Genomic DNA, 23,562 nt, shown 5'->3' with positions numbered 1-23,562 from the left:
TAAGCTTGTATGTAGAGGAGATAATCTGGAGGCCACACAGACCAGGCGCCAATCCTATAGAGCCTGAAAGCTCAGTGGCGAAGCAGAGCAGCGTGGTCATTGTTGTCTTTGGAAAGTAAGCAGCTTCAGCGAGGCCAGTGGTGTGAAAGCCACCTCTCTTCTTGAGTGTCTGCTCCAGACCCTGTTGTTGACATACAGAGCAGGTGCAGCTGCTTTTCTACAACCGCATCAAGTAGAACCCCCTCAAAAGACACACATAAAACACACACACACACACACATAGGGCTTGGATGTCACAAGACAGGGTTATATGGACAAAGACAAATCTACCATTTTCTTTAATATCTCTGCAACAATCAGCAGGGCAGTGCTGAGTTAACACAGGGCCCACAGAGACAGAAACAATGGCTGGATTCTTCGGGCCTGAAGATGGCTATGGGAAATGGCAGGGATGCCAGTGCTGATAAGTGACCGAGCGGCTCGAGTTACTTCCAGCTGTCTGCAGCCATGCATGCCTCTGTGGAATGTATGGTCCACGCATAATGCAAACCATTGCATATGCGTAATGCTCATAAAAAAATCTGGCGGACATATTAAATAAAGTCAACAGCCTCTCACTGGGGCGAGGGAGTTTGCATCACAGGAAAGAATCTCCAGTCCTCCGAGGAGCGGTGCAGCACGTCCTCAGCTGAGAAAACACAGACGGATGAAGACTGTGACCCTGCGAGCGATAGTGTTAACTGGATCAATAAAACCAAAAGTCTGGGTGCAGCATATGGAAAGAGTCTGAGTCAGGCTTTGTGGACAATTATTGTAGTCACAGAGCTGCATGTAGTTAAAAGAAAATGTCCAGGAGGACCTGTTGGCATTGTATGCTGAGCTTGTTTCTCCTCTTTAACCATAACTTTCCATGTAGACACAGCGAAATAAAAGTACGACTGTCCTCTTGTAATTAAAACTACGGGAAATTAAAGTGAATATAAACCAAAGCCTGTAAAAGATTAATAGCGTTAAATTCAGGCTGCATTTTCTGCTGTAAACCGAGTTTCACTGAAAACTAGCGCCACACTGCATTAGCATCACCTCAATACCAGCGAGGGCCTCTTCCTGTCCATTTGGAAAATATAAGTACATTTTCAAGCTGCTGCACACTCCAGAAGGAGAGTGCTTTCTGCAGGCTTTGAAGTTCTCGGGAATAATGCTCCTTAAAAGCATCCCCTGCAATACAGAACAACACCAACATGTATAAAGAGGAGTGAGCAGCCTCCCCTTAGCAACCATGTAAATCCTCCTGCTGGAGGACCTGGAACATGTTTGATGTCTTTTAGGTCTTATGATGTTACATCCTTTACACAAGCTGCATTGATTTACTTTATTCATTCATTCAGTCTCTCTCAATCATTCATTAGATTTACTGAGAGGTTTCTAAGCGTATAAATCACAAAACATAAATATGTTTAATCACTCTGTGTCTCACTGGCTTAGCGTTATCTTCATTCTAATTTGGAGATAAAGTCACCACTCTTCAAATGTAAGTGTTTTCTCCCTCTTGTCTTGAAAGCAGTGTCATTCTGAAAAAGGATACTCCTAATGCAACAAAGCGCCAGAGAGGAGCAGAAAGGCACGAATAAAAACATTTCTTTTTCTCTCCTCTTCCCTGCACAGTTTAGTGTTTCAGTTACACCCTGTAGGCAGTAAAAACTGTCGTCTAATCATATCCTCACACAGTCTTAAATGCCATATACGCCCATACCAGCCTGGAAAGGGGACCTTTCTGAGGATTAAAACGGATATGAGGTTATTTTTGTGAGATCTATGATTGCATGAGGCACTCCCATGCTGACTTAGTGTGATGACTGAGGAGGTGAGCTAATGTGGTGATGCAAAAAAAAAAAAAAAAAGGACTCATGTCAGTGCAGATGCAATGAATACTAAAAGACAAACAGTTGATCTTTTTTAAATCATTTAAATCTGCTTCACATTCTGTAACGTTGGATGTTTGCACCATGAGCTCATATACGGGAAAAACACATTTCAGGTTGTTTAGATTAATCCAAGAAAAATCAACAACAGTGGATGATATTGATTGGTTTACGTTCTGTAAATAAATCATGTTGGCTGATATAAGACTCAGGAATATAAGGATTTGATCTACATAGTTTAATTGTTCCAGTTTGTATTTTTGGACAGTTTTCTTACTAAATTTAAGCTCAAGCACCAAATTGAGTTATTCTGGAGGCCTCGCTGGATGAATAAAAGAACATGACTTGGGTATGCTTCAAAGACAATCATGCGAGACCTAAATCTCCAGAAGTGAGATGGATAGAAGCAGCAGCATGCAGCAGCACATTGTATGATCTGACATGTCCTCCGCACACTTTAACTAGTGTTGTTAGAGAGCTTGACAGGGCGCGTTTGGCCCTGGCAGGACGGGTTGGACAAACTACAGCAGATCAGAAGGAAAGACAAGGGAAAAGCTTGAACACCTCTGAAACCGTGCGGCGAGAGCGTGATGAGGAGGATGGGAATTACTGCTGAATTAAGCACCACTTTGATTGGGGGGACTGATTGACCGGTGGTTGGCAAAACATGAAAGAATGACCTTGAATTCTCCAAAGCGAGTATGGATTGGCACACAGCATCTCTCCTTCCTCTCCATTCCTCTCCTCTCAAACACACACACACAAACACACACACACACACACACACAAACACACACACATGGAGAGAAGCACATACATGGATATCGACACACATGAGTGCGCCATCTCTCCAGCTTTTTAGCCCGCTCTCTTTAGTGAGGGAGAAGAAAAAAAATGAACACACAGTCACGTACGACAAGCCGGAGTTGAGAGAGCAACTTCAAAGTAAGGCAGATGCAGGGACAGCACCCTCTGAATAAATTTTCTGGCCACCAGTCGATCTGCCCCCAGGCTAAGATTGTGGCTGCTCGCATCTCTCCTGACCCCTCATCAGCTCCCAGTTATAACCAATCCTGCTCTAACAAGGCAGAAAAAGAGAGGAAAAGGGGGATGGAAAGGTAAAATTATGGAGAGAAATACATCTGTTTTAGCTTGTTGCAGGTTTGAGGGATTAAATTGCCATTAAATACTCGAACATCAATAAAGTGCTGGTTCTTTCTTTGGGCAAAACACATAAAAGACACCTGAAGTGCATTGTTCAGTCAAATAGCAGTAGTGTGATTCTGACAATTCATGTTTTCAAGCGCAAGGAAAGGCAATGGCTGAATTCTCATCATTACATTTTTAGACATTTTGGAGCTCCTTCTTCGAGGTAAAACATTCCAGATACACTGAATCTGTTTATTTTATTTATCACAGAGGTGTAACATCTCACTCTGCTGTTACAGCTCACTTCTACTCACTGCATGCCGGTGTGTTTAATAGCACACTGCTGAAAGTTGTGCGTGTGTGAGAAGTGTCAGGATTTTAGAGATGTTCCATGGTCAGAAACTGCTTATGCATGTCATTATTATTTTTCAGTGTGTTGACTTGTTTTAATATTTGATTTCTTGATTAATCATTCATGAGGCCATGGTGCATGAGCTCTGAATAATTGTAATTACACCTGCTGGGACAGACATAGTCCATTAAGTCTCTGACATGAGTTAGATTTCGAGAGAATCATCTATTTCTTCTCTGTTTGGAGTTGTTTTTGGGGTGTAGAAATCTGCTCTGTAGGTCAGTGTCAAAGTAAAGGTTGCATCATCAGTTGGGATGATCACAATGTTGCCTGAGCATCATTTGGAAAAATGCCTTCTTTCACATTCTCGGCATACTGAAGCCCAGGAAAACAATGATCTGCACCCTGAGGGCATATATTCACCTGTGAGTGTGCATGCAAGTGTAAACTACAAGAAACCCACTCTCCATAACGACCCTGCAAGCGATTCATAGAAAATGCAGTATGCAACCAGCGTATATGTTGCTTTAAACTGAATACAAATACACACACCGACGTGCACATACGCACACACACGCGCACACACACACAAACACCCAGGAGGAGAGGAGATCTAATGAGGCCCGTGGAGACCCTGCTGAATTGTCAGTCAACCCTCAGCCTTGCTGACACGCAGTCGACAACATCAATGACTTCTTTTCTCAAACAGGGGAGGCCTGTCCGATTGCATCAGATGTAAAGACGAGTCTGAGGTCCACTGGATTTGGACTGAGAGAGAGCTGAGTGAATAAGGATATCTGCTGCAAGAGCTAAAGAGAAAAAGTGAACTTTTGTGGGAAAACTTTGCAACTTTTAGGGCTTTTTGAGCAAACACTGGACTTTTAACACACCTCCAAGTAGTGATTAAGGAATTATTTGCAGGTTGTAAGTTATAACCACTTCCCATGTTCTTCCAAGATTTCTTGCAAAAGGTGTGCCTCTAATCACGATGCTCAAATGAACACTCATGCCATGTGTGTCAGAGCAGAGAAAAAGAAGTGAGCCGTGCCTGATTGTCACAGGAGGCCTGGATATTCTGTCATGCCTATATTTGTGCCATAATGGGCCATGCTTATCCCAGGTGTTATTGCTCCTTGTGTTTCCCAGCGTATTGTTTCAAGACACACAGACGTGCAATTTACATGGCAGTGTGTAATTATGACTTTCTCACTTAAGCCTGGTCTGTCATTTTCACACAGATGGAGACTGTGTGGTCTCTGCAAAACTGGAGCTATCAGCTGGTCACACCACATGATAGACTGTAAAGTTTACTGCAACTCTGATCATGAGAACACATTGTTTTCAGAATTTTTTGCACCGGAGACATTTAAGTTTGCTGGAGGAGTTGCCCCTTTAAGTGATAAATTCTGCAGCTATAATATTTTCCTATTTTAAAACACGTTATTGATTGACACTCTTTGTCCATGTTCAGACCTCTACTCTTCTGTCTCATGGTGTGGTGGCTTGAGAGTTGCTGCTATACGTGCTGCTGAATGAAGTGTCGGTTTTCAGCACAAACTCCTCCCCTACGGACGGACGGGCTGCGCGTTTCTTCCACTTGAACAACCAAGTAGTTTTCAGGGCGCATTCCCCGGCAGCAATGTGGAGGGAAAGGGCGATCACGTCCAGCTGAACACTTTTAATACCTTATTTCTCTTAAATACTTTCTTAACTTTTGTGCCTGATTAAGAAAACACAGAATCCACTCCTCCGTGAGGGAAAGCAGTGTTACAAGTGAAGGAAACTACAGCCACGCCGTCTCGTGTTGTTTTTCTTCTTTCTTTTTTTTTTTTTCTTCTGGTGACTCGAGCCATTGTTTTCTCACACATGGATATTAGGAGATGAAATCGGACGTGTGTCTTGTTTTCGAGTAACCTCTCGGTGGCTTGGGCTGTAGTTTATGTGGTCCCCTGGCTCTGTAGGAGGAGGAGAGAGAGTCCCATTCCTCAGCAGCACAACAAGGAGACACACACAGGGGCCACAAGTTGTCCACAAGCTGCGAAGGAGCTCAAACTTTGCCAACTCTCTGCGCATCCGGCAACCGACGCCAAATAGTCATCGATATCAGCGTCTTTATTGCAACTTTAACTGTGGATTATGATCGCCATGGACCGAGGAACCCCGATTAGAGGATGAAAACGGAGTTTTAAATCATGAACAGCTTCTTGTAGTTAGTTTACTACTCCGGAGACGCGTTTGGACTACAAAAACCCGAAATAGAACGCAAATTCTTCTTGCGATTGTTTTCCCTCTGTTGATAATAGATACTCTGCAAAAATGCCACAGCTGAACGGAGGCGGTGGGGATGATTTGGGGGCGAATGATGAGATGATTCCTTTTAAAGACGAAGGAGAGCAGGAAGAAAAGATATCCGAAAATGTGTCAGCGGAAAGGGATTTGGATGATGTGAAGTCCTCGTTAGTGAACGAGTCGGAAAACAACAGCAGCTCGTCAGATTCAGAGGTAAGATAACTAGTTCCCAAAACTGCTCAGCATCGGAACAAATACGATTTAATGGTGTTAAAAGTTTCAACAGTGTCTTCCCCTCCGTGTGTGCTTCTCTCCTTGTCAGCAGGCTGAGCGGCGTCCCCGAGCCAGACCAGACTTAGAAAGTTATGAAAAAACTAGAGACTACTTCCATGAAGGTAAAACTGAGAACTTCATCGTCACCTTTTGTGCTATTATTTTGCAATTCTGTCCCATTTCTGTCTCTATTAACCCGGGGTGTTCCTTTTTCCTTGCAGCACTGAGAAGGCAGCAAGATGGAGGCTTTTTCAAGAGTCCCCACTATCCTGGCTACCCGTTTCTCATGATCCCAGACCTCACCAACCCGTACCTATCCAATGGGTCTCTTTCTCCTAGTGCAAGAACAGTAAGTGTCCATATTTGGATCTAATGTACTCTTTTCTCTATTTTCCTCATTTTCACATTGCGAAAACTTTGTCCGTGCGTAAAAGTTCCTTGCGCACAGCCAGACCGCCATATTCCCTCTGAGTGGCCTCTCAAGGAGTACTAACTACTTCTTTGTTCTTTTGGGGGGATATAGCCTACATTTCTAACTGCCACCCATCCTCTGCGGGGCCTGTATTTGACAACTTCTCATTTTGGCTCAAAGTTCAGACACATTAGTCATTCTTTGTTATTTTGAAGGATTTATGGCAGCAGGGTCGAAAATACCCTGCAACACTCACGCTGGATCTTGATTATATACTTTACTAAAGCTGATTTATGTGCTTGCACTATTAATTTCCTGAAGGGACTTGCAATTTACAGAAAAGAGGCATTTATTTAGCTAAAGATTTATCTTAAGGTTGCAAGATATTTCTAAGTTTGCCTGAGGATAACTTTGCATGCTTGCAAGTGTATTTTAGAACCTACAGCCTTTTTTTTGCACAAATGAGCTTCAGTGAATGAAGAAAAAAAGCTTTTCCTGGAGTCATTTCCTACAGTTACAACAATGTAATACCACACATGGGAGGGATTCTAATGCACCGTCCATGACAGCTGCTGTGCAGAAACTCTAGATAAGGTTGACAGTCTTAAGTGCGTGTTGTTGACGAAGTTGCAGGAAAATTGTTACTTTTTTCATGTGTTATAGAAATAAAGGTTAATTGAGACTTTGCATTAATTTCACATAAGTTAGCAACGACAATAGCAAGACTAATTGTTGCATTCACACAAATAAATCCCAAACTGAGGCCAGAGAGTCATTGGACTGTACTTTGTGACATTAAAAACTGATTTTCTAACCAATTTGCATCATTTTAGCACTAAAATAGCACTCTTTATTGCCACAGTTTATACATGGCTATACAAACTTCCTTGAAATAATCCCGGCTGGAGATCTGTGTCCCCCCCCTAGAGCTCGTCCCTCCCCCAATCTATGTCACATCCCCCCCAAAAACAAGTACTTTCGTTAAGGCCTGGCAGGCATCTGACTGAAAAGACACCCCCCACCTCCACCTCCTCCTTGCTTTTTTCTGTCTCCTTTTCACTGTTCCAGGCCCACGACTCCCCTCGCCTCCCTCTACCTTCCATTCAATTAGAAAGGCGTTAGTCGACCATTGTTATTCTGAGCAGTCTTGATGGCTTCATTGGAGGTCTCCATTGGGGCTCATTAACTAAATGGCTACTCTACCCGCTCTCAGTGATACGTGTAGATCGTCTACGTAGTTACTTTTTGCCTTAAGAGTTTTTTAAGAATAGTGTTGGAGATAAACATGCTGGCCTGGAAGTGATGAAGGATTTTGCCTGACACCTTTATGGGTTTTTTTTGGTACAATTAAGGAACAGAATTATTGGAACTTTAAGATCTAGTCTCCGTTTTGTTTTTGTCTTTATTCCCTTGTGTTTGTGTCCAGATTAAACTATGATGAAAATTAAAAACTGTTGCTCAAGGCAAAGTAGCAAATAATTGGAGAGGATTTAAAATTCAGAGGAATAATCCCCCATATTGAAAGGGGGAAAAAAGAATGAGGTCAATGGGACAGAGTGAGCTGACACTGTCAATCATCAGCGTGGCAGAAAACATGCAGGCAGACAATAGCTGGCATACTTAGCAGCCTTCTTAAGGTCTCGGCATTGCACAAGGCTCAGCGTGAATGCTCCAAATGTGATTGATTAGACGTTCAACTTAGTACCGTTTAGGCATTGCATTCTAGGAGTTTTTTTTTTGTTTACACCTGTGGGTGAAGTTCATTACAGTCAGGGTTTTCTGGGTGATATTTCTCAACGGCCTGCACCCTCGTCTGGTCCAGCATCTTGGTTTGACTAATGAGCTCCAGGCTAACATTTATCTTGCATAATCAGTGTGTGGAACAGGCTGATTGGCTCGTGAGATAAAATTTTGCCCACAGGCTAACCTCGTTTGCGTTGTCACCTCTCTGGGGTTGAGATACAAACAATCCCTGGAGCCTGCAAACACTTTATTATAACAGTGTGTGTGTGTTGGAAGGGCCTGCTGGGACTGACAGATTTGTTTTATAAGTGTGGTGTGGTATGTGGTTGTTTTTGTGCTGCATGGGACACAATAAAGATCTGCTTCTTAAACAGATCATGCAATTAATAGCACGAAACCAAGTCCCCGTGTGCTTGAGAAATGTGAAAATATGTGCTTAAGTGTGAGCTATTTTACCTTTTCTGCATGTGTCTATTTTTAAACCCCCACTTTTAGACCTTTACAGTGTTTTGTTTTTGTAAAAACAAGCGCTTTAAAAGTGTATTCACTCTCTTTGTAATAAAAATCAGATTTTAAAGAGACATGCGGTGGAAAAAAATAGAAACTCCAGGTTGCCTAACAGTGATTAAACTCTGCAATGTGCTGCATGTTGAAGGATTTGAGGCCTGAACTTTCAAATTTGGATGTGGCAACCCTATCATGAGCAATGAGGGACAGGCCTACATGGGATCAGCACAGAGTTCCCCTGAGGGCCGAGCATAACTGATTTAAAGCCTGCTCAGAGCTGACATTCTGCTGTAATCCTCTGAGAGTTGAGCAGGAGGTTTAATGTTTGCAGAGATGTTCTACCACCAGACTCCTGCCTACTGCCGTGGTGAGAGAGAGAGAGTTGTTGTTTTTTTTCTAGGACAAATCTAGCTCATTGTTTGTAGACTCATTGAAGTGATTATCGCTGCATTGTTCCTGTAGTGACAGACTGGTGCCAGATTTAATTGGTGAACACACACTCCAGCTTGACGCCAACACTTGTCAGCTTCATCATCACTTTGGGATGGCTTTGCTGGTGCATCATCATCGTCACCAAAGCGAGAAATGCCTCATATGTGTGGGAGTAGGAGATGGCGAGGTTAGCCACTCGAATATATCTTTAGGACAAACTCGAGCTGCGGAGCATGATGCCTGAATAGAAAATAGTTTGAGATATGAATGGAGAGCTTGAATAAGTCTGAGCATGTTGAAGGCTGTATGTGCATGCCTCTCTGACGTCTATTCTTTCTGCAGCTTTGGGTGCTTAAAAATGTGCAGACAAAGAAAAAGTCAACAGAGACATTGTCCCGCTGAAGAAAAGGGGCCTCTCCCTGCATAAGCAAAAGCCGTTTGTGTGTGGAGGTGTCTTTTCATCAGGTGGCTCACTCACCTTGCTGCCTGTGTGTGCATTTGTGTGTCTGTACGGTCTGGTGGTGGTGGGGAAGTTGATGGAGGAGAGTGGAGGGAGGGGGGGGGGCTTTCAGGTGAGGCTCTGTGGATACTTTTGCAACAGAGGGAACAGTGTGCTGCTACATATTCTGACAACCCTCAGTGTTGTGTTCCTGAATGTTGGCGCGCAAATATTTTCTCAGCCAAGCACTGTGTCAACAGAGCGAACAGTTTGGACTAAGTTTATAGTTTTGAAAAGATTTTTCCTTCAAAGGCAAACACATAGACATCAGTTTAGTGGCTCTGTTCAATTAAAAACACATCGCCAGAAGCCGCAGAAATGCCATCGCTGGCTGAGAAAGCCTGCCTGGAGTGCTACATTATGATGTTTTTTTTTTTTTAGGCGTTAGAGGACATTTAATTGAATTTGGCAAAAAGTTTGAATGACATATCATTCATCATTTAGTTGTAGAAGGGGGTTGATTTCACTCTTTATTTCAAAAGAGAAACATTTGACGAGATCAGAAAACATAAATTGTTACTTATTTCAACATTTGTATGCAACGTATTGCAACAGTTGTTTTTCTCAGCAATCTTTTTTATGTTTCTGTGTTGGTAGGTCTGCTAGTGGTATTGCTTTTTTGCATTTAAAATCAATATGCATGTTCCTTTTTTTGCAGTCTCTTAATCATTTAGTCTACAAAATGTCACAAAGTCACACATTTGCTCGTCACGATTTCCAGTGGGCCAAAGGTGGCGTCTTTTAACTCTATCATTAATAAGCTGAGAGTTTTTACTTGCAAAATGGCTTGAGTCTGCAAATGTTTGACTTAATGATTGAAAATGATTAATTGACTGACAAAATGGTCAATGTCCACCAATTGTCTGTAGCTTGATTGATAGATTAATCGTCCCAGTGGTAGACGGATACAAACAAGGTCATGTCTATTTAGTGCAAAACAAACCAAAGCAGTTTATAGGTGTGACTACGTTGTCGTAACATGATAAGTATTCCACTTTACATGCTATTTTATATAAATCATGTAATCGTGTGTTAGTGGTGCAAATCAACTTTCTGTAATCTGTATCCTAAGAAGTGGTACATACAACACATCTGATGAAGTTATACATGAACAGATTCAGAGATGCTCTGACTGGCTTCCTAACATCACTCGTACAGATTGTGTGAAATGGTGTCAGTCCTGGTCTGCATCCTTCCCTCTGCTGGTCTCTGTGGGAAGCATGAGCTGGCGTCAATTCCTCCTGCTACCCCGGCTAGTCTGCTCGTTCACTACCTAACCCACCCTCTCGCCCGCCTGACATTAGAAATTCTGTTTATAGCTCTCTCTGGCTCCTCGCGCGCCGGCCCATCAGGAGCATCTCAGCACCCTTTGAGGAAAGGAGAACCAACATCTCCCCTCTCCAGCCGCAACGCTCCCCATGTTCAGTGACATCAATGAATCCCTTTGATGTGCTAAGATGAATATGTGTGCAAATGTGTTTTTATCAATTAATGTGTTTTTCTTGTTTGAGATGTTTGGCCGGTGCTTCTTTGGAGTTTGGTGTGTTGCTTTTCCCCATGAAAATTTGGGCAACACTTCAGTGTTTTTAGCTGAAAGATATTTAGCCAAAGGTGGGAATCCCTAACACGCCCCAGTGCAATCCAAAATATCTTCTTTTTGGAGCTTTGTAAACTTAAAAGGTGTGTTGTCTAGCATGTATGTCCAACATGCTTTCAACAAAACACTCCTGGTGTAGTAAGATATCATCAAACAAAAATCTGTAGCGAAGGAAGCTGGTCTCGTTAGTTACATGTATTCGGTCCCTTGTGTAGGTGATGGTCACTGAAATAAGGAGAGAAACGTTTTGAAAATGGAGGTGGTGAGTCATATGACTTGAGTACCACATTAGTCACGTCTGCTCTGGGGGAGGTGTAAGCTGGGGGAGGGGTGAGCCCCTCGATTTATCAGGCGGGTGGTCAGACTCGCTTCCAGGTGTCCTGAAACAGTTTCCCATAATTGAATAACTAACTCGACAATTCCTCCAGTAAAAACATTTATATCCAAGCAAGGCTCTTTGCGCTTCCTGTCTACTTTCTAAAATCATGCACGCAAGTCCACAAACAAAATATTTTTGTCAAATTGTAACCAGAGTTCCCATTGTAACTACTCAGAGCCAATGGTGCCACATTTACAACACTGGTTTTGCCTAACAGCCCTTTAGCAAAAGTGTTCCATTTACAGAAGGAAAACCAACACATTTTCACACTTGCAAAGCTGAGAGTGATGCATTCTGGGAATTTTAGCCTTCAAAATCTCAATACAATCAAATGAGTATCGAAAAGTTTAAAATTAATTTCTAAATTGACCCATCAGTTTATGCAGTAGTCTTGTGATCTCTTGGCATTTGAATTAACCTTTCAGATATGTATAAATATATACGTACGTTCATATACTTGCAGCCACTCTTGTGTCTCCAGACGGGTCGTAGGTAGGGTGGGGTGACACTGTACTGTGCTATTGGACTGTCCCATATAAATGTATTTGGCCCTCCATAGTTATAACCACTACTGTTTAGCTCACATAAAGAAATGTTTTCCCTCCATAATTGTACCTTAAATGCGTCTCTCCATGCTAATAAAACGTGATTGTACAGCAGGAAGAGAAAGAAAACGCTCTAAACAGGGTTTCATCGGTCTGGTATTCCAAGCAGCTGTTTTCAGTTTAAGCTCTGCAGTCAGCAGGCGAGTGAGCGAGAGAGAGAGAGAGAGAGTGAAAGGGAGGGAGAGAGATTGTTGATGAGATGTGGTGGTGGGAGCATGAACCAGGGTAGATACGGGTACTGCTAGTCCTTTGCCTGTTATCCCGAGATGGGCCCTCTTCCAGACCTTGAGGCTTTCGTTTATCTGAAGGATTCTGTCTCCAACAGAGAAATGTTCCTTCACTGTAGACCACAATGCTTTGCCCTTCCCTTACAGTCACAGCCCAATCAGCACACAGCATGAGGCTATCAGATCATGCACACATGTTGCATCAGTACGTGTCAGATTTGTATCCTGCTCTGCTTCAGTTCATACAGAAACGTCTCTCCCAGTATGGGTCTGGTACAGGCTTCATCCTGCAGAGTGTGAGCGGTATCAGGGAGGTTGTAGTGGTCATACTAAATTAAGAAGTGGATGGATATCCGTCCAGGATGAGGTTAGTTGACAGCGAGCAGAGCAGCTGTTCTTCCAGCAGAAGTTGTAAATCAGTTTGGCTGCTTCCCACTGAGTTTGTCCTGTAACGGTGGACTGCTGGGGCGGCTCGTGTCCCCTGACGGTCGGATGTCAAGTCAACACATTGCACCTGCAAACACGTGCAACCTCCTGCACACAGATCCTAACCAGGTCATTATTTATTGGCTCTAATTTTGCATATTAATAGCTTATCAAACTAGTACTCTATTGCTCCTCTATGTTTTATGCATCTTATGTTACAGCACAGATCTTCATGATACCCATGAAAATCTTCAGATTGAATACATAACGATACTGTTACAGCTGTATTAGGTGAGGTAACTTGTGTGTCATCTGAATGTAACACCAGTTCTAAAAACAAAGTAGTCTCTGTGAAAGATCATATGTTTGACTACATCGAACTTAGGACAAGCTGCAGGAAACTTTGAATAAGTAATACTGAATAAGTTTAAGGTCAAAACGGTAAAAAATTTAAATTGAACATTGAGTATTGTACATTTAAACTTTTATGCAAGACCTTGTGTGTCTTTGGTTGTAATTTTATAATGCCATAAAAGTGTATTTTTTAAATGTTTTTTGTATTAAAAAAAAATAAAGTTAGGACAATGTTTTATTTTCTCAAGTTATGGTTATTAAAAATGTTTTCAATGTAGTTAAAATAGACAAAGGACGGAGCGCTTTTTAAAATTCATAATCCATGTAAAGTTAACCCAGTGACCCAAGTCCATATGCTCTTTAATTGTTAAATATCACAAGTACTTTGACCATTTTCCCATGAGATCAGGCTGCCTGTCCTCATCTTGATAATATCTTCACCTCTGGGTGCCCTCGCTTTCCCAAAGTTACCCTCATAAACCAATTGTGCTTGTTAAGAAGTCACAATGTTCCGCAGTGCAGCAAATTCAATTAAAGCCGAGTCATCTCAAATGTGTATAACCTCCTTATCTGGAACCATGGACTTCTAGATCCTGTCAAATTAAACAGCAGCATCTCCTGATGGGCTGATAGTTCTACTTTGAATATCACTTTTTTCCTGACCTTATCTGCTCCATTCATAACAATGAGCGAATGTTGGTGATAAGAGAAGAGAAAGGGCAGCAGTGGAGGACCTTGTGCTCCTCAGACCCAAGACACCCTCTACTGATAGTGGGATTCCCCTAACTCAGATGATCAGCAGCAAGATAGGGTTTCTTTGTACTGAGTTTTTATCACTTGATACACTCAGGTTTGGGTTTGGTTGCTTTCACTCTGTAAAATTCTTGTAACAGATGATTAATGATGTAGGGTTGGATGGAAGGATTTCCTTGGCTTTATACCAAATCCCTACAAATGTGCCTGACTTATTTGCTTCAAATTTAGAGTTGCTTCATTAGGAAAAAAAAAAGATCTAATCAGCCTTATATGACATGGAGTAGGCCACGGAGCCCCTTTGTTTGATTTGTACATGGGTTGGAGGGGCTGGCTATTGGAAATCCCTGAAGCAGGCTTTAGGGGCAGGTCTGATTCTCGTGTGAAATGGGAAGGCTCTATAGCTCTCGGCTGACTTGACGGGGCTGTATGGGTGTGTTGGCAGGGGGAGCGCCGGTCATGAATAGGGTCTTTGACTACCTCAGACTTGCCCTGAAAGGCAGGACAAAGACCCTAGGGCAACGGCTTAGAGCCTCACAGCTGAGCTACAGAATGCTTGGCCGAGTCTTCCTCCCTCCTCGCCTGATTTAAATACTACAGTGGCTTTCAGCATTCTGGCGACGGAGGCTCGCATTCAACCGCTGCACATTTACCATCAACTTCTCTCTCTCTGTTTTTGTTTACACCATGCTAATGCCAGGGCTGTTTACGTAATCCATTGTAAAGAATCCATCAGATGGGCTGGTGAATATGCATCAGTGACTGTCTTAAAACTGCCTCAAGATTCGCTTCATGTTGTTCGTATTAAAGAGACTTTAGTTGGATACAGACTAACTGCTGGCATGTGTGTGTATCTCTGCTAATCACAACTCTACTCCAGGTCGTTAATTATGGAGCATTTCTGCTTATCTTTGTGCAAGACGGAGACGCTGGCGAGTAAACAAGACGAGTCCCGGCGCACACCTCTAATTGCGTGATTATTTTTGACGGGTCTGCGCTACTCTTCAGCTTTTCCAGATTTGCAGGGGCAGAATGAAAAGCCATAAATCTTTTTCTGCAAAGTTAATGGGGTTAGTTGAGTCCTGTCCAGACACTCTCTCCCCACAGAGTGTCTAGTTTCAGATGTCACTCAGAGCTTTGTTTGCCCCCCAGGGTGAAGGGTTAGAGGTCAAGGTTCAGGGCCAGTTGGCTGAGTGGCCACAAAAGCTCAGGCTTCCCCTCAGCACATCCGATCCCCGCGTCCACACCAGCCTGCAGCCACACTGACGGGATCAGTTTGCAACATTCGTCTCTTCTTATTATAACCCTAAATTAATCTTCATTTGCTTCAGGATTTATACGTCTTCACAGTTTCACAATGAGGTCATAAAACAGTTTTACGTTTACATTTACGGCTTCAAACTTAAATTGTTTCATTGTGGAAACGTGTAACTATTCAGAAACACTCCTCATTTTGTAGCTCTTGCTGTCCAGCTACTGTGAAAACTTACTTTTATGGGTTTGTCTGGATGATTTGAAAATGTGAATTTCTGCAAAAGCCTTCTTATTCTCTCTTTCTCCATCAACTTTAATAAGAATCAGTTGTTGAACATCAGCGAAACATCACTTCAACTCCTTGAAAAAAGTTTTTCTTTGTACGGAACACCTCAGAAGCTTTTCAGGCCCACAACCTCTCCCGCATCAGCCACCACCCACAATCTCAACTTCTCTCCCTGCCCCTCCACCCCCAGCACCACCACCCAAACATGTCCTCCAGCCAGGTTTATTATGCTGTTTCACGCAGACCAAAATTGCAGCTGCATGGAGAACAATCTGGAGCACATTAGCTCAGGCGCTGTGATTTATAAATTGTTTCTCAGGCCATAAATCCCTGCTGTAATTGTGCACAAGCAGCCCTCTCTTTCTCCAGTCACTCCCCCTTCGTTCTCTTGCTCTTTCTCTTTTCTCTCTCTCTCTCTCTCTCTCTCTCTCTCTCTCTCTCTCTATCTCTGAGCAGCTTACAGTTCTGGGGTTAACACTAATTGTTTGCAGAAGTTTGCAGTTTAGATGGTGAAGAAGTTTGTTGTAATGTGGGGCAGATTTGGGGTTCACAGATAACTTCCACAAAGATAAACTTTCCCTCTTTTTTTTCAATGCTGTCCGTAATCTCTCTCTGTCACGTGGTAGGGATCGACGTCCAAAATGGGACGTGAGCATTTTGTCTTCAGCTCCATGTTGCTGCGGTTCATGCTCTGCATTCCTGAAAACTGTGTAATTGTAAGGGGCCTCCTAAACTCTGTCCCTGGGAATTTGATATTTACAGCAGCCCCAAGATCGTAATCACCTTGCTGTTCTCGTTAGACTGAATTGAAACTGAAAGATCGCAACAGCTGTATATATTGTTTTAAATAGCATGTCCAGCCTTGAGTTCTCGGTCTGGTTAGTGTTAGGAGGATATTTTTCTGCAACATTGCAACTGGAACAGCTAAAGTAATCAATGCTAGTTCCTTGAAAATAACTGACTCTTAACAAAAAATGTTACTTTAATATTCAAGGGACAAGGAAAAATGGCAGTCTCTGCAGATAGAACTTTTTTTGTGTTTGTACTCGGTGGTTTTGCTTCCAAGAGACCTTTATGAGATAGAGGACCTCCTGACCCAACCTCATCACACTTTTATTATTCTTCTCAGACGTTTTCCTCCTGCCCTTAAAACCCACACGTAACTTAATTCTTCTAGAAAGTTTCAGACATGCAGGAGAATCGCTGGATGTGAACAGGAATTGGATTTACAGCCACACCTATCACATTCTCTTGACTTAAAGCTCAGTATCACTCCGCACAGTGTGATGAAAATGAAGCCTGTACATTGCAGGAGAAATTACTTCTGCAAATGTTTCAGGTACAAAATGATTCTGGCGACTGTCCAGACCTCCCTGCAGTCGTCTGACAATGCGCATAACTAATCCTTGGGAATGTAATGGTGGTAAGTTGTGCGCTGTGTGAAACCCCATGAAAGTTTAGAATTACTTATTCAGTTAGACCCTGTGTTACTTACTTGGCTTTATCTTTCAAATGAGATTCATTTTTTATTAAGTATCTTGAGATAACATTTGTTATGAATTGTCGCTTTACAAATAAAGATTGATTGATTGATTGCAATGAGAAAGACAATATGGTCTTCCAATATGCAGATGAAACCATTTCTTTTCTCGGATCTCTTCTTATGTTTCCAATAGTGATCCTGAATGTCAGTCTCTGTGCAACAGGGCAGAGTGTGTGTGCATATCTGCAGGGTGTGAATGTGTGTGTTTGTTTGGGCAGAGCTAAAGGGGCAGGGTGGAGAGGAGATGGAGAGAGTGGAGTGAGAGGGGTTAGCAATGAGGTGATAGGGATGTCAGGTAGTAAAATCTGAGATGAGGCAGGGCCCAGAAGTCTGCGAGTCCTGGAGATTTGCGCCTGCACTCGGAGAGCAAACACAGGAGGCATCTGCAGGCAGCTGTGTGTGTGTGTGTGTGTGTGTGTGTGTGTGTGTGTGTGTGTGTGTGTGTGTGTGTGTGTGTGTGTGTGTGTGTGTTTTGTGTGTAAGTGCGTGTTAGCGTGTGGGGGGGGATTGTGCTGCTGCTCAGGACAGGGCGGTGGGGGTGTGGAGCTGGGTGGTGTCGAAGAGAGAGAGAGGAGGAGGGGTGGACTTGCAGAGAGAACACAATCAGCCCTCTGTTTTCATAAGACTTGTGGTATGTGAGAGCAGAAACAAATGTGTTTAATTTAGGCCCTTTTTTTTTTTTCCCCCTCCCGCTTGCCTTCTACGCTACACCCACTTATGCCCACCTCAGTTTTTCTGACGCTCTGCCTTCAAGATGTCTCATTGCCTCTCCTTCCACTGTCAGCTGCTTTTAGGAAGTTTAAAAAAAGAGCCACGAAAAGCTTGGAAAAAAAAATCCTATACAATCAGCGACTGTGCTCTGTCAGAAAAAAAAAGACACTTTTAGCAGACGCACTCAAATTTACTCTTTGAGGGCGGAGGTAAATATTTATCTGGAAAATGAAGAGAAAAAATATTTTTTTGTGTCTATGCAGAGAGTTTTGAGTGATTACCATGCTGTGGTATTTGCCTGGTTTAGTGTGAGGGGTTCATGCTGGACGTATTATTGCCTCCTAAAAGTCTTGGCAGGAAACACTGTATTATATTGGTAACCCATGCTGTCTCCAGTCAATTTGTGTTTGGTCATAAATGAAAAATTCAGCTCTCACTTGTGTGTCATTTGCGTAGTCCTGGACGTGCAAACACCTACTCTTTGACACACACATTTGATTTCTTAGTCGAGCTTTACAGTAAACATCCAGCCCTCGCTGCTAACCACCTCGTGTTCTGGAGTTAATTATACAGACGTTTAAGGCTGTGTGCTTCAATGAAACAAGGCTACTCCCCAAACAATAAAAAGTTGTGTTCCTGGACAAACAATGCCACAGGACATAGGAAAGGACCCTATCTCTGACATTTGTGTGAAGCTCGTCCTGACATCAGATCACACTGACATTAAGTGGCGCTCTCCGTCACAATTGAAAGCAGATTTCCCAGGTACGGGAAACCACATAACTGACTTCACATAATTGACTTGAATAGCTTTGCACCCTCCTCTCTGTCTTTATGAGATGGCCTTGCTCTCACCAGATGCATAATTATTTTCTTGTGTGTCTAATTATACAGTGAGTTTTATATGACCTGCTGGTGTGCTGTGTAACAGAATTACTCACTTATTCCAAACTTCAGCCTTAGACTGAGGAACTTTAACTGCATCGCATAAAGTAGCAGAAAGTCAGCAAGACAGAAAAAGAACAATGGCGGCTTCATTCGCACTCCACTGCCACACTTATAGCTCTGGATACAGGAAGCAGTAACTCAGGATCATGTCATGCAAAAGGAAGAAAAAAAAACCCTGATTCAAATAATTGCTTGAGTTGCAAAAATGCAAACTCCTGCTGAAGTGGCAGCTCAGTGTGTGGGACAGAATGTTAAAGAAGCTTCGGGGGGGGGGGGGGGGTCTGTGTTGACCTTGTGTTCTGTTAATGCTGCTTTATTACTGAAACAGCAGTGAATTTACTCCCAGGTTTCAAATAAACTCAGTTTGACGGCTAGTTTGGCCTTGTTTAGAATATGCATGAGGAAGTCTTATGACACCATTACTCGTTCATTTTTTTTTTTAAAGTCGATTAGAAAAACTTTGAACAAAACAGACTTACTGCTAAAATGCTGAGCATGTATTTCTTTGGGTTGGACGAAACATAAAAAAATTACATTAATTTCACTTAATGCATCCAATGAAACTAAGTATTAATCAAATAGCTGTGATTGGAGCTGCAGAGCGTCGACCATCTTGGAAATCTTGGACAAACCTTGGCGCGATATTGTTAGGACCTCCCCTGAGCTGCCTCCCCTCTTCACTCTCCCCTCTCCCCTCTTTGCACTAATAGTTCTTTTGTGTACAAGAGCATGTTAAGAGGCCAATGAGCCTGGCCTTAATAGGCCACGTTGCCATAGAAACCACAGCACTCTGGATGTCTGACCTTTGACCCAGTTTTTTTACTGGCTGTGAATAAGAGTGCGGGACGACCAAGCAGGTCACAATAGAAGCCCGGCAAACCGAGGGAGTGCCCCTGTCATAGTCACTTAACTTCATTCCTCTATGGGCTAATGGACACTTCAAATGTGCTCGCCATTAGCAGGATGCTATCTCCACCACAGGACCAACAGGCTTCTCTGGCTTGATATAATGTAAACCAAGAGACATGGCATTCAAGGCATGAGTTGAGAGAGGGAAAAGTTCTTCAAGGTTGTATTGCGGCCTGATGATTTCTCTAGAGCGTCTAAATGCAGTTAAAAATTTTTTTTTTTTTACCACAGTCATAAATCCAGTCTGTCTGGATTTTTATTGTGTCTTTCTCTCTGTAACCTCCTCTAAAATAGCTTTAATTAATAACTTCCTCCCTGACTAATCTACTTACTTCATAGTGGACCGGATAATAGGACATGGTCCCCATTCAGAAAAATTTGCAGTGGCCCAATAGTGCATTGTGGCTCTGACCGGCTGAGCCGCTTGTCGTTTCCCCATCAATTACACACTAATTAGCACAATGACTGCAGAGGTTTGCTTAAGAATTGTCACTGTAATTGCTTCTAATGTTGGCAAACAATGAGCCTTAATGCAAACTCTGAGACAAGGCGGGGACTGCTTATCACATCGTCTTTGTCCCCGAGGCTGTAATTGTGTTTCATGCAAAGATCAGGTTGAGGTGTCAATGGCCCCGCATGAGCAGGTGATATCAGCAGAGCAAACCAGGGAGGGGCTGTTGTGCAGGGGGTCTGACAGGGCTATTGTCTGAGGCTGCTGTTCATATGGGCAGGGGACGGTAATTAACACCTCAGCCAAACAGCAAGCTGTGCGGCCCATTTGTTTTCTGTTGGGGGGTAAAAGAAAACAATTGGGAGGGGTTCTCTACACAGTGGGTGATTGACATTATCTGCTGGAGCGATCCATGGAGGCATTCCTGCTGCTTCACTATTCAACACAAGTTTGGCAATGCCATTACACACGCCTTGTCTGAGCTGCCACTTCATACACGGTCGCTCTTTTATTTGCTGCTGGACTTTGTCTGACTAATTGACTTAAATCAATTCACTAAAACATGAAAGAAAACTTGTTTTGGATTGTAAAAGTGATACATATCTGCTTCTGAGTTCATATGTTTTATATATATCTAAATTTGGGACATTTCTTTATTTTTGCAGAATTCTCTATCATTTTAATTCGGACTTAACTTTTAGTTTGAATGACACTTTTTACGACTTCTCACTGCGGCCCTGGAAGCGGCAGATAGTTGCTAGCAAACTTTTTTCTCCCCCTTTGGCAGCGTGTCTGACTTAGTTTGACAGCAAATGTCCAGACATCTGTCTCTTCTCCGTGCTCTGATGTTGGTCTGCAGTATGGCACCACACACTTCAGAGATGACAAAGACTCTTGGCTGAGTTCTCCTGTGCTCTCTGAGAGCAATGTAACAATTAGAACCCGGCTCTGGCAGGCCACATGCCCCAGAGCATATGTCGCATTCTCTGTGTTCAAAAAACCAAAGGGCTCCAGTGTAGCTTTTTTGGAAAATTTCAGCGGCATCACTGCCACCTTTGTCGCATCTGGGTCCTGTAAAAGTAGCACAATCTACTGAAGTCTATTCTGAGTGTTGGAGGCAGCAGGGAGGGCTGGAAGACAATTAGAGAGGGACGGAAATGGATCAGCTAAACTTCTCTTTGGTTTCTTCAGTACTCGGTCCGAGTGTATTTACTAGAGCCCCCAGCTCCCAGGCTGAAGCAGACATTGCAACAGGCCCGACCATATGTCTGTATTTGTTTCCAATAAAATAAGGGCATGTGTAAAGCATTACAAAATGTCTTGCAGCTACATTGATATTAAACTACCTCCAGTTCAATCTTCTAAAAACATTGAATATGACTTAAGCCATGTCATAACTATTTGAATCTTCGAATTGAAGTACTGGCTCTCATTCAAACTTTTTCCTTAAACTTCCCTTGTTTTTTTTTTCACTGCAACACTGAGAAAGTTTCTGCAGAGCAGCATGGCCAACAATTCCTCGCCTTTTGTTTCCTGAAACACCTCGCAGACCAGAACACCCCCCCCCCCCCTCTCTCTCTCTCTCTCTCTCTTTCTCTCTCTCTATTTCTCGCTCTCATGTGTTAGCGAGCGTTGTGCTGCTAGCACCTCATGTGACAGTGAGCGGCTGGCATTACCTGGCTGTGTGTTTCAGGAAAGTGTGTGAACAGTTTTTCCACAGGGCACACCGGCAATTAAAAAGAAAAGTAGACGCTCAGAAAAAATAGCGCCTGGGGCTATGTTCCTCCGTCCTGGCAGAAGCTGTCAAAAAAGGGACGGATAGGATGGGAGAGCCGGGGTGGGCACAGCCGGGGCAAGACCAAACGCTCACAATAGCGCTTGTTTCATTTGTGGAAGGACTCATGATTGACACAGATTAGACAGAGAAAACTGCATTGTTTTGGATTTTCTCTCCGGAGAGCAGCATTCATTAGGCACCCTGCACACAGCAGAGGAAAGTTTCAATAGGGAGCTAGCAGCCTCTAAAAGCAACTGCCTCCTGACAGTTGTATGGATTCGGGCCCATTAGTTGGAACCTGCGATTCAGCCCTGAGCAGTATAGTGAAAATGAAGAGGGCTGATGTCAACTCCAAGAATTCCCCCTCTTTTCGAAAGGGAAAAAGGGTCCCCTTCCCCCCTGCCTCGGCGCTCTGTTGGACCCCAGCTGTCAGGAAACAATACCCTCTGCCTGCTCCGACAAACTCATTCCTGAAAATGTTTTTTTTTCCCTCCTTCCCCTCTCCCTTTCCCCCCTCCTACTATAATGTCTTTTCCATTTTTAACCCACAGCCATCCAAGCTTCCTTCCTCCTTACAAACCCAGAGTGATGAATGAAGTTTTAAAAATCACAACCTGAATGCATGACTCCTCCAGTTTGCTTGTTTGTCATCATTTATCCTGCAGCAACTTTTGAATAGCAGACAAGGCTTTGCATATATTCTTTAACTGTGTCTCTCAGTCATTTTTAAAAAAAGTGTCAGGGACTATTTCTTGTCTTTTCCATTAGTCAGATGTTTGCTCTGGGCGGACGTCAGACTGTTTGTACACAGGAATTCATAAGGGCAGCGCTATGTAAATAAAAACCTTAGTATACGCTGTAGAATGATAACAGAGGATGCATGCTAAGACTTTTGCAACAGCCTCTTAAAGGCTGAATTTATAACCCATAACACACTTCCGCACCCAAAAGGCATCTTAAATAAAGAACTACCCAACATGGGGCTGGATGAGCGTAACATAACCTATGGTATAAAACCTTTTTTTAATTAATTTGAAACTGCACCAGGGAGAAAAATCCACATGCATGACAAGCTGCAGTGTCCGGTATTTAAACTGATTCATAAACCAGATGGTCGAGCTGTGCTTTCAGAGCTCTGGCTTCATGCTATCTCCATTGCTTGAGGACAAAAAAAAAAAAAAAACATGCTCAGCTCGTTGTATCAAGCAGTAAATCATTGGAAAAAAAATCCTGCAGTACACAGCTCTAACATGGCACAGCAGCAGTAGGAATATGTTGGAAATCTTTGCAAAGTGTGAGAATAAAAGAGGCTAAACAAACATTTGCACAACCCTTTCTGATAACTTTAATACCTATGTGGAGAAATAGTATATCTAAAAGTGGGAGGGGACTATTTTGCTGGTCAAAAGGCCAAACCAATTGAGACGGACTGACAGGAGTTAGCGTTGAATTTGCTGCTCTGTACATGCAGCTTCCTTCCAGCTGTCTCTTCCCACCCGCTCGACGATGGGCGCCCACAGCTGGCCTCTTGTTTTTCCTTGACAAACGGCAATTTCACAGTCGTCCACCAGTCCGCTGTGTTCACATCGCTCTGCCTGCTCTTCCCTGTGCCAAAACTCACTGTCTGACTCCAGCGGTAATGTGGGTCTCGTACAGGTGTCTGCTGCAGACCTCTGCAGGCTTGACAACGTTCATACCACTGTTACACACTGCAGGAAAAGTTTCAGTCCTCACTGCATAGTAACTGTAAACTTATAGAATCAG

General features: G+C 43.0%; 1 protein-coding gene across 5 annotated transcripts in view; it reads left to right on the top strand.

Moving 5' to 3' along the window:
• Positions 1 to 5,015: 5,015 nt before the first annotated feature.
• tcf7l1b (transcription factor 7 like 1b) overlaps positions 5,016 to 23,562 on the top strand; it is a 31,796-nt gene continuing 13,249 nt past the window's right edge. For 2 of the 5 annotated variants that reach the window (XM_020657022.3, XM_020657008.3), the window contains exons 1-3: positions 5,020 to 5,925; positions 6,038 to 6,107; positions 6,207 to 6,334. In XM_020657022.3, coding sequence (XP_020512678.1) covers positions 5,740 to 5,925; positions 6,038 to 6,107; positions 6,207 to 6,334 — 384 coding nt within the window. In that variant the 5' untranslated portion in view covers positions 5,020 to 5,739. Of the gene's footprint in view, positions 5,926 to 6,034; positions 6,108 to 6,206; positions 6,335 to 23,562 lie in introns of all 5 variants that reach the window. The other 3 variants (XM_020657016.3, XM_020656998.3, XM_065964756.1) reach the window with 2 other exon arrangements.

This window comes from Labrus bergylta, chromosome 2, assembly GCF_963930695.1.
Source record: "Labrus bergylta chromosome 2, fLabBer1.1, whole genome shotgun sequence".
NCBI classification, from domain to species: Eukaryota; Metazoa; Chordata; class Actinopteri; order Labriformes; family Labridae; genus Labrus; species Labrus bergylta.
The sequence above is the reverse complement of the archived record's forward strand: the minus strand, read 5'-3'. Positions and strand labels throughout refer to the sequence as shown.